This window comes from Rhinoderma darwinii, chromosome 10 (genome assembly GCF_050947455.1).
Source record: "Rhinoderma darwinii isolate aRhiDar2 chromosome 10, aRhiDar2.hap1, whole genome shotgun sequence".
Classification (NCBI taxonomy): Eukaryota; Metazoa; Chordata; class Amphibia; order Anura; family Rhinodermatidae; genus Rhinoderma; species Rhinoderma darwinii.
This window is the reverse complement of record NC_134696.1, coordinates 46,222,353-46,234,470: the sequence shown is the minus strand read 5'-3', so window position 1 is coordinate 46,234,470 and position 12,118 is coordinate 46,222,353. Positions and strand designations below refer to the sequence as shown.

The 12,118-nt window shown below is 41.0% G+C and overlaps 1 protein-coding gene across 2 annotated transcripts in view; it reads right to left on the bottom strand.

Moving 5' to 3' along the window:
• Window positions 1-1,067: 1,067 nt before the first annotated feature.
• LOC142661420 (MOB kinase activator 2-like) overlaps window positions 1,068-12,118 on the bottom strand; it is a 37,991-nt gene continuing 26,940 nt past the window's right edge. For both annotated transcript variants that reach the window (XM_075838809.1, XM_075838810.1), the window contains exons 5-6: window positions 4,460-4,584; window positions 1,068-1,962 (exon numbers count right to left, since the gene is read on the bottom strand). In XM_075838809.1, coding sequence (XP_075694924.1) covers window positions 1,685-1,962; window positions 4,460-4,584 — 403 coding nt within the window. In that variant the 3' untranslated portion in view covers window positions 1,068-1,684. The remainder of the gene's footprint in view (window positions 1,963-4,459; window positions 4,585-12,118) is intronic.

The following is a 12,118-nucleotide window of genomic DNA, read 5'->3' as shown; positions in this document are numbered from 1 at the left end:
ATTAGCCTCATATATATTTCCTTGTTGAAGCAGAACGTGGCAAAACATGTGTTGGACATTGGGGTGAGGTGAAGCAGCGTCAAACTTTACATATGGCCAATTCTGGTTTGTGCAACTTTTACACAATATATGGTAGTGGTATTATATTCTTATAAAACCACTGTTCGCTTTTTACGAGTTTACCATGATCCATATAGACAGCTGCCTGATAATATTGTTTTAGATTTTCTTCAATAGATAGTATTTGTAGCATTACTGCTGCTACCCTCGCCCCTTTGTACATCTTTGTTTTTAATTGTCTCGTGATACATGTGTTTTTATGGATTTGTGTACAGTTATTCATGTGAGAATACCGATTGGTCATATATTATTACTAGCTTTGTCAACTTAGCTTTGGCTATCAAAGGGTTATTCTTTTTTGGTTATACGATTCAGGTGAACCCTGGCTGCACAGTCTTTCAGACTTATGTTTTAATCCCTAGATCTGCTTTGTTTGTAGGTTATAATTATTCATATAGTCAGCCATCTATTTTAATGGGAGCTATGCAATACCATGCAGTGGCCGCTGCAGTAGAAATATTTGTCTACCTGCAGTTGATGCCTGGGGTTTCATCTTCCAGATGCACTGTGATCAGACTGATCGCCGGCAGGTTCACATTTATAAAAAGGTGTGGTTTAGATGGGACCACCCCTTTATGTGTTCATCTGCAAGGTTGCTCAAATAAGGACTCACACCCAGATACAAGGGCATAGGCCTGTCTGCCACTCAAATGGACACTACCTGGGTCAGAATGGTCCACCAGGGTATCCTTCAGTGGGCCAAGGTTCTGACAATAATGGGCCTAAAAGTCCTGCAGAAGATAGTCTTCTCATAACCCATGGCAAGCAGAGTCAAGCTGCCACAAATTTTTGCCAAGAGTCTGACGGACATGGAAATACTCTGGTATAGTTCATTGGTAAGTAAAGAAACACATACCCAGTAAGGTGTTTTTTTTTTTTTTTTTATATAAAGTAAATGCATTTTTTTTTTTTTTACTTAAACAAATAAATTACAAAAGTTAAGTGCGTTTTTTTTTTCTTAAGAAAAAGTAACATATCCCCTGAAGTAAAATATACATGAAACATTCAGCTAGATCCATAAAATAGGAAATTCGTGTTTATAAATTAAATTAAAATATGCTCGTTATTTAAAAACAAAAAAGCCAAAAAATGACGATTCTGGAGATCCGGACCGAAAAAATTTACATGTAAAAGTCTGTATGTCATTCAGTGTTAGTTCCACAAAACACCATCGCCCATAGAAACCGCTTTCTGCCTGGTAAAATATAAAATGTCTTTGTGAGCACGGCCTGACCTTTGCTTGTCTTAGCAGATCTTGTGAATTGATGTCTACTCGTTTGGTTTCTCCTTAATGCACTTGGTGGGTCCCTCGGTGTAAAGTCAGCTGGAATCAGCTCTGTGCTATGCGGCTAGCTGCCTTCACACACACCTCCCAGAATGCTCTGCAACATATCTAGAATTGTACTTTGTAACCTTTTGTTTTTGGCAATCAAGCTGTGCTCAAGGTGCCACACCAGAAATTAGATTACACAAATATTATAGATTTTGCTATTTTCAAACAAGGTAACCAGTCCTGGTGGCAGCATACGTAGAAAAAAAAATAGGTGCTATTCTTGGGGTTGGTTCAAGTGTTACGGGCGTGGCTTCCTGAAGTTCGGGGAAGTGGGCTGGAATGTATCAATGCTGTGGTTAAGTCTTCGCTTAAGGCCATTTCTTTGGAATCAAGGAGGTGAAATTCTGCACAGAAGAGGAGAAAGTGCAGGTACAGGGTGTTGAGATGGGGATGCAGTTCAAGGTTCACCACTGTTCTGAAGTGACAGGTGTAGATGTGGCCCAGGAGGTGGAAAAGGAGACGGAAGGTCTTCTGAATAGCCGGTCTGTAGGCCTTTGAAAACTCTTTACCTGAAGAAAATAGAATTCAGAAATTACACTTTAATAATAAACAAAAAGGAGGCGACAAAAAAAACGAAGAAAAAAAACCCATAAAGAATTATAGCAGTCAGAAAGAGATGTATCTCGCCATCCCATTAAACAGCCATGTTGGTCCAATAGCTCCATATAAATTGGCGTTTTATATACATGAGTTTTTGTGCTATCTGCAGTGCAGGACGCAATCCAGTAGTAGAATAAAGAGCATGTTTTTGAACACTCCCTTTACGTGAGAATTGTCCCCTGAGAATAAGCTTTTCATAGGGTGTCTTGCTGCTGGGACCCCCAGCGATCATTTGCAATCCTGGTAGCAAGTGTTTAGTTTCCCTGCAAGTGCCACCACAAGGTAAATAAAGCATTATGCAGTTCATTTAAATCTATGATGCCTGTGTAGTGCATGGGTCGACCAGAAGGAGAGATGCTCTTTGTAAAACCACTCTTCACTGGGCAACAAATATGGGTCCTGAATGAGGAACTCCCCTCTATTAATAAGGAATACCGTATTTTTTAAAAAATAAAAATAAAAATCTTAGTTTTAAATAAAACAGTGCTTTTGGTGCAGCTTTCAAATTACTTTTTATTAAAAATTATTCTTACTTTTCCAAATACAGCTGCTTTGTATCCTGGATACACAGTAGCTGTATCTTACGCTGAGACCCAAATATGTCAGGTCAGCAGGACTGACTGGTTCAGTGACAGCAGGTCCTGCATGTCCCTGACACGGAGGATCTACCGGTTATCGATCACATCTAAGTTATGAACTTAGATGTGATCGATAACTGCTCGATCACGCAGGACCCACAGTCACTGAACCCGTCAGTCCCGCTGACCTGACAGATTTCAGCGCACACAACACATCTGCTCTGTATACAGGATACAAAGCAGCTGTAGCTGAAAGTAAAAGTCATTACATAGTTGCGCCAAACACACTGATACACTATTTTATTTAAAAAATGGTTTTAAAAAGGTTTACATAGTCTTTAAGTATTTCCCATAAACGTTTTAAATGTGGCAAAAATACCATTCAACAAGAGCAAGATGATTAATACTAATTCAGGAGTAAGCCAAAAGTGATGCTTTTCTTAAATGGAGCCAAACCACTTTGAATGAGGAATTTCTGCTAATTCATTGCTACAGATTTGCTTCTTTGTCCTAACTTAAAGCAATTCTGTCATGTAGACAAAGAGCGAGAGAACAAGCAAGTGGCTTATAATGATGAGATCATGTTTGACATCAAGGACAAACTATTAAAGGGCCATCTGTGGTCATCTCCACAGTTGTGTATGTAACGGATAATTGGTCCTTTGGAAAGCGTTATCTGCATCACAATCACTTCCATTCCGTATACGTTGTGGTTTCAAGCCAAAATGCACTAGCAATATTTTAGCAGTAAACTGGATGTTTAATGGGATAAAAGTACCAATACAGTTAGAAACTTGAATAAATAGGTCACATTATGACAAAATCAGATGGCAGCTAGGATTTCAAGTAATGCGTCAAAATTCAGTGGCACACAGAGTGAAGCCCTCTCCAGGCCAACCTCTGCAGCTTACCAGAAGCAAAATGAACTTGCCAAGTCAACAATTTAGCAAGGACCCACCAAAAAATAGCTTTGGTGTAAAAAAAACAAACCAGTAATTACAAAAAAAAAAAAAAAAAAAAAAAAAAAGAAGATTAGGACATTACGACTTAAAAGGTGGTGTCTGCTTTGGACAGTCCCTACTTGTTAGAAGGGTCCCTTGACAGACAGTTGATTTCACAGTGTCCCCCCTGCTGGGACCCCTAATGCTCAGCTGTAATCTGTTCAGAAATCAGTCAGTAAGTGTTCAATTTCCCTGCAGCATCCCCAGTGGAAAAATGAAGTATTACACAGTGTTCGTTGAAATAAATGGACTGTCAGCGTAATACTGGACAGGACAGATCCTCCAGATAGATGCTCTTTGTAACTGCTCTTCACTCTGACAAAGGGATAAGGATCCTTAACAGAGGACCATCCTCTATTAACTCAGAATTCAATAATAGGGTATATGAAAAGGTGTTTAGACAACCTCTCTAGTACAGAGTGACTACAAATAGTATTTCTGGCTCTCGTAGACCAAACACATCTCTGTATTACACAGACAGCCCATTGATTCCAAAAATGTAATGCTTCATTTCCCCTGTGGTGGTGCTGCAGGGGAACTGAAAACTTGCTGGCACTTTTTAAAACAACCCCTTTAAGGTTAGATCTGCTTCTTTGATTTTAATTATAGGCATATTATAAATCAGGTTCATTGTCTGCAAATGCCACCCGGAGGATAATTCATTATAGTCAATAGAAAAATGTGCCTGAGGCTGCAGTTATGTAATATTATTTCTATAAACAGAGCTTCAATAATGTGCTCTGTAAATTGACATGACATTAAACAGAATCGTCCTGTGCTTGAAGCAGAACTGAGAGATACCTTAAAGGGAAATACACATTACTCACTTTGTTTAGTAGGAACCAAGTCTTCATTTGTCAAGATTTTCTGAATGATGCTGGCAGCATAGTCTGCATATTGCGGGCCCGAGCATTTTCTCTTGCGGCCTTTCTCATCCGTCCACTGAATCTGCCTGGGGACACAAACATGCCAAACATGAAGCTCTTGGCCAAGATATAGGCCTTGCCTGAAATTTAACACACACTTCACGAATTACACAATGCGGATCATTCTGGAAAAGTATATGTTGCCTGTTATTTAGTTTTAAATATCTTCGGATCGTCTTTATAATATCTATGTCCTATTGCTCCATCCTAGTCTAGATTTGCTCTGGCCTAAGCTCAAAGGGCAATTTGTAAATTGTCTGTTCTTGTAATGCAATGAAATCCTGGGTCCTCCAAAGAAAGAGACACTCTTTGTAGCTGCTGTCGGCTAATTGATGGAGGTCTCGAATGAGGGACTCAGAATGCCTTAATAGGGTATTTTAGAAGGGTAAAAGTGGGTTTTCCAAAATAAGACTACCCCATTTAATTTGATTTTCCCCAGTGGTATGTAGCACATGGTTAGGAACTGAGACATAACATTTTAGATCCAGATATGTTTTGAACTTGACTTGACATTTTTGTTGTGGGTGTAAATGTTTACTGTTTAATAAGTATACAGATGACCGAGCCAATGTATAAAAACCACAAACAGAGAAGCTGGAATTTCACATGTTTTCATCAGACCTTTCCACTAAAAACAAAAACTTATACAGCCCAAATAGCACGTACACACCATCGAGATCACAAGGGGGCAGTCACCTATTTTTCTAATTTGCTATTCTCTTTAGGGGACCAAAGCTAAATGTTGCACACGCTTTAAATCTGATCGCAATCACAGCCTTGACATCAAGTGTAACAGAATTTCTCAAAAGTATGGTCGATCAGTGTCTTAAAAATTATATAAGAGTCACAACCTTTGTGTATTGTAATTTGTAATCTGCTCATTTTCTCTGCGCCGTTAGGACCAAACTATGGTCAGTGACCCCAGCTTAGGCCTAGTTAAAATCATGTTTGGCCCTACATTTAGCGTGTTCGTCAGGAAAGCTCCCAGCCTACGCGCTAAATGTGTCTATAGGGCTCCATTAGCCTGATTGAGGACAAGTGTGTTGTTTTGGCCTCCATTGGGCTGGTACGTCAGTACACAGTATACTTTTTTAGGTATGAAATAACGTAGTTGACTACGTTACTCCATCCCACGGGATCCCGCAAAAAAAAAAGAGCGGCATACTTTTTAACATGGGAGCCTATGGGTGATCATGGGCTTTTCATGACGTATATTTTAAACGGTCACTATTTTAGTCTATAGGTGATGAATGACTAATTGTGGCATCCATTACACTGACTAGAATGAACTCTCATGACCCTAGTTCATGATGTATCCATGGTGACGAATGTCACTGATAGGACATCCGTAACAGCCTGTTTAAGGTACACGCTGGGAGCTTTTCCCGATGTACAGTATATGTCAAACATAGACAAATAAACTTGATGTGAATGAGGCCTTATTTGCATTATCTAATGGGAGTCGGCGGTAACCTAAAATCCACCTTCTGTCTCATCAGAGGATCTTTTGGCTGCTCTGCCCTTTCCCAATGCTTTACACTGCAGCTCTGTGTAGTCTGATTGGTTACAGGCTAGAAGGCCCCATGCACAGGGCCGTGCCTGTAATAACGGGCTGCGATTGCGCGCACAGCCGCGGGAAGCTGTCCGCATTTTTAAAAGCAAAAGATAGGACATGTCCCATCATTTGTGGTACACTTCTACGGGCCGGACACCTTCACATAAACAAACAGGAAGGTGTCCGTGAACAATAGAAGTGAATGCGTCCACAATTACGGCACCACAAGCTCAGCAAAAAGTCAGGACATGGAGAGAGGATTTCTATTACAGCCAGGACAGAAAGATTAGAATCTACAAGAAATTATACCACAAGATCATCATATAATTGCCCCACACCTAAGGCCTTATTCACACAAGCGTATTTCACGTCAGTGTAACGCACGTTATAACAACGGACGTCACACAGACCTATGCAATTTAATGGTGCCATTCCGACGTGTTTTTCACGCAGTGTGTCTCCGCTGCGTGAAACTCACTGCATGTCCTATCCTTGTGAGTTTTTTGCACATCACACACAATTGAAGTCAATGGTGCGTGAAAAAAACCGGACAGCACACGGACGTCATCGGTGTGCTGTCCGTGTTTTTCACACACCAGTTGCTAAAGAAATGATGAGGAAAAAATAAAACACCTTCAGGTTTTTTTGCAGACGTAAAAAAAAGATGTGACATACGGATAACATAAGTGCGTAAAAAACGCAGACGCGCACCGTACACGGATGCCACATGGAACTGCAACACAGGAAAAATGCTGCGTTTTTTACGCGCACAAAACGGACACGCTCGTGTGAATTAGGTCTAAGGAAAATGAGCAATTGTGTGAAAGTAAGACTTCTAATGTTTTACTGGGACATTTCCAGCGCCAATTCTACAGCAGCTGCCCACTATGGAGTACTATGGAGAGTTGTGAGATTACTACTATGCAATTATTACTACCATCGAGTCATCTACAAGAAGCAAGAACCATTATGGTTTTCCACTTTCTCAGCTGCATTACGATTTTTACTGTGAGGTGTGACTGAATTTCTTTGTATGGTTTTAAATATGGACTTTTGTCTTCCGCCATTGTGGTCAGCTACAGCCATCAGTGCTCCACAATTTTAGAAATGATAACTTACATCCAAACTGGTAATTAGATGGCTATTTATAGGAACATACGGGCAGAAGTTTCCTGCTGGGATTTTTTAAAATCAAATATGCCAGAAGTTCAGAACTGCAAGGGCTTAATATTCAGTAGGATTTGAGGCTAACCATGTGCCTCACACCTCAGTATCATAGAGACGCCTTCCTGGGATCAATGAAAAGCTTCCGGATGGAAAGGTAGGTTTCCTTGCTCCTTTTTTCTTCAGAGATTTGTTTCTATTTTTGCTATGAGCAGCCATATTGGTCATCAAAAAGCTTTTCCAGAAACCCATACAATAGTATAGACTACATTTCGGCATTCATTGTGCATATAAAGAGATAACACTTTAATAGAAAATGCTGATATACTTGCTATAGAATTATTATATTAGACCTTGCAAAGCTTTTTTAGGTAATCACGATAAGTAATGGGACTTGTTTATAATTTCATTATAGGTCATAATTTATTGCATGGACAGCAGGAAAGATTTAAGGGCTCCAATCTCCACTAAAGAGCAATATCTAAAATATCACGAGGCCTAGGCCAAGGGGAACTGTAACCCCCTATGTTTATTTCATGAGGGGAAAAAAAAAAATGGTGACCGGTTCTCTTTATGCGGTAATGTAATTATGTGATGTCCTGACTAGCAGAAATCCTTTGTTTTTCCTCTTGTCATGATAATTATATTCAGCCTTTCAATGCTATTCACATTAGGCCACCCATGTTGCAAATCAGGAATTAATTGTGCGTAGATTTTTCGTATCAGGCGCAGATAAAAGCTAAAATGAGAAGATGGTGCGTGCCGGAGACCACTTCAATTCCTGGTGGAGAGGGAAGCAGGTGCACGCGGAGCTAATTATATTTCCCTCAGGCCCATGTCAGCTGTTTCTATAGATACACGTTACATGGCAACTTCATATCAGCAAGGCAGTGTTTACATGCCCCAACACATACAAGTGTAACATTGGATTTCCCAAAACCAACCCCCTCGGGAAACAAGTGAAATAGATGTTCTGCTAAAACGGCTCCAATGGGCACTCCGGTAATGTAAAGACCAGATGGAGTCTCAATCACTTCCTTGAATTTTAATGTGAATATTTAAAGACGTTCTCCTCCAAAATGTATTATTTCAAAACTCCGGTGACAGTATGAGATAGAGAAAGAGATCATGTTTTCCCTTCAGCTGAAGACTTGAGTGGTCATACTGCTTGCTGCCATGTTTACACGGGCAAATGATCGCGAACGAACATTTGCATCAGCACTCGTTTGCCCGATCATCACCCCCCCCCCCCCATGTAACTGTGTTTTAAGACAGACTGGTTGCTAAGGAAGTGCTGTCCATGTTGTACGGTCTGGTTGATATGTAGCGTACTCCTAGAAACCACCCTGTCAGACATGAGTTGTTCAGCTCATATCTTGATTGGCACTACCATTCCCAATTTCAGGCTGTAGTTTTAATCAGATTTTTCTAAAAATAAATTCAGAAGGAAACACTTTTTAAATACTATTTAAATGTTCGTGAAAAAATATAATAAAAGGCCATAACTTGATTGTTCCCAGGGTTAGGTCTGTGTGAATGGCAAAAATTAAAAAATGGGCACCTTCCTGTTACAATTACATGCCACCTTCAACATTTCGCATGTGGGAAAGCAGGTACTTTCGGGCCAGTTCACCTTTTCCTTCAAAACATTACATTACCTGTGAAGAAGGGGAGGCCCTGTAAAACGGGGCCAAACTGAGCCGGGCCCTCGTTCTCCACGGGCACCATAGCAACATCATAAGAAAAATCAGCTTATAAAAACAAGACAAACCCGATAAAAATGCTTCCTGGCATAAACCTGCGCAGCTACTGTGTATGTAGATTTCTCGTAAAGACCAGAAAAGTTAGATATTTGTCTTCTCAAAAATACCCTTGACATTCCACCTTTACCTTTCATTTCACAGCGTCGGAGTTATGTTTTTTTGTTAGTATACTGAATTCCATTAGTGGGCCTGTCCTCTTTACAAGACTTCCTGTTACCAACATTGACAGGACGCCAAGCCCAATGTTTGATTAGTAGGAAGAAAAAAGGAGCTGCACTATTTCAAGCCAGGTCATTACACCTAATCTAAAACTGAACAATCTGCTAGTGCAGCCAGCATGGCGTTAAAGGGAACCGATCACTAGTTTTTGGGGCACTAAACCACCAATATGTCGTTATATTGCTGGGGTTTAGTGTCATAAAACGGTCATTTTTTAGCATTTTATTAAAGGAGACATGTCTTCTACTGCTGGGATTTAGTATCCTAAACATACCCCTCAACTTTTTAAATGGATAGCTTTAACTTACCAAGGAAGAGTATTGAGATCCTGCGCATGTGCAAAAAAGCAAGGTGCACCAGCCTTGGCTTCAACTGCACATGCTCTTGGACTCTGCTCAGGACTCTTCTTTGGCAAGTTAAAACTATCCCTATAAGAATTTTGTCTAAAAAAAAAAAAAAAAAAAGTTGTGCGAGGGGCATGTTCAGGATGCTAAATCCCAGTAGTAGAAGACATGTCCTCTTTAATAATACTCTTCACGACGAAGCTCTTTTAAAAGGTCGGACTCTATTCTTCATGTATTGTACCTGCTTCTTTATGCATTTGGTTAGAGTTTACACAAACCTGCGTTATTTGTGGGCGTTTTATAAATTAAACAGTAAGTATAATGATGATGATGACCAAGATGATATCAAAGTTTATAGTCTATCAATAAAACAGGGGTAGGATGCCATTTTACATGAGAATGCTACTTAGCAGGACCTTTTAAGGGAAGGTGTCATGAAATTTTTTTATTTTTTTATCATATTGCTTTTAGTATGATGTAAACATAAATTTTATTTATTTGTGTTCTACTTTTTACTTACTTTTACTTCCCTATGGGGGCTGCCATTTTTTTTTTCATCTCTGTATGTGTCGATTAACGACACATACAGAGATGGAATACGGCACATACATCCCCATAGAGAATGCGAACGGGAGCCGTTCCATTCTCTGCAGCGTACGCCGTCTGTGTGGGAACGGCACATGCGCCGCTCCCACACAGACCAAAACGAAGCTAGTTAGCAGAGCGAAATCCGGCGCCATTTTCATGTGGACCAGAAGCCGCTGCCAGACAGTAAGATGACGACTTCCGGCTGCGGAACCCCTGCTTCTCCTGGCACTAGCCAGAATAAGGGAGGGGGGATTGTGTGAGGACACTAGAGCGAGTGTGTCTACCCCAAATTTGCAGCATAAAACAAGGAGGTTGCTTTACCACATTGACCATGCTGCAATTTTGGGAACTGCTCCCTCTAGTGACCAGCACATGGAAATGTTATACATTACAATCTAATTTATAATATTTCCTGACTTGTGAAAAAATTAAAACAAGGTGTAATCACTTAAATAATAATTGTTTAACTAAAAAAAAATAAAAAAATTTCTAGCGACACATTACCTTTAACTTTGTTTAGAATCAGGCCCTCACAAATATAAGTAGACTTTGTGAATATTAGTCAGGGCTCATGAATGAGGGGATATGTGCATCCTGTGCACCTCCTGCCCACTAAGTCATCTGTACTGCTGCATTTCCTAATGTATCTTTATAGTGGTTGCCGTTCTGTTTTCCTGAAATCACGCAGCGGCGTTCTGACTGGGGCATGTGACGGCCAGGGAGTCGACCTGACCAGTCACCTGACCGGTCACCTGACCTCACGTCAGTGACATGGTCAGATGACTCAGGTCAGGTGAATGGACTGGTCCACTCCTGTGCTGCACCCTCCCAGCATGTAGGGGGGTGCCACTGGGCTCTGCCTCTACTCTGTGATCTGCTGTTACACACACGGAGTAAATAACACCCGAGAAGCAGAGGAGGAAGCTCCGCCCACAGCCCATCCTGCAAGAAACCTGTGATCCTGTCAGCAAGGATACATGGTGAGTGTCTGTGTGTCTGTGTGTGTGTAGTCGGTATACAGTATGTGTCTCTGTGTTTGTATGTGTATATGTTACCGTGTGTGTGTATATGTATCTGCATGTGTTTATGTCTTACATCTACTACATTATCTGTACTCAGAATCATCACTTATCAGCGGTGTTACATAGGACTGCAGGTAACGTCTACTACATTATATGTACTCAGAGAGTTATCACTGTGTTATCTGTGGTGTTACATAGGGCTGCACGTGAAATCTACTACATTATTTGTACTGGGTATATATGGGTCTGTTTGTGAATGTGACTTTTATGTATTTGTATATGTTTCAGTCTGTGTATTTATCTGTGTGTGTGTATATGTGTCTGTACATCTATATATTTAGCTGTATGTATATATTCCAGAATGTGTGTATGTATATTTGCCTGTATGTCTAAATATCTGTCTTTATGTATGTACAGTATATATGTTCCAGTATGTGCGTGTCTATATATGTAGTTAGTTTTTGGTTTGTGTAGGGGGCGGCAATGGAGAGTTCCGCACAGGGCGCCATCCAACCCAAGGCCGGCCCTGGCTGTCACCGAGCCTAGTCAGAAGGAACTCCGCCGCTGCCTGTGCCGCATGACCTCCTCGGCTCCTCCGGTAAGTCACGCCAGGCAGAGCGCAGAGTGGTAGCGGTAGGCTACAGCTCACCGCTCTGTTTACAGTCTGGTGCTAAGTACAAGGGGGGAATGTGGCAATATTTACAAGTGGGGGGTGGAGTGTGGCGCTATTTACAAGGGGTGGAGTGTGCCGCTATCTGCAAGGGGGAAAGCGGGCTGTGTGTGGCACTATTTACAAGGGGGGCTGTGTGTCGCTATCTACAAGGGGTGATGTGTGTGGCACTATCAACAAGGGGGGATGTGTGTGGCACTATCAACAAGAGAGGGGATGTGTGTGGCACTATCAA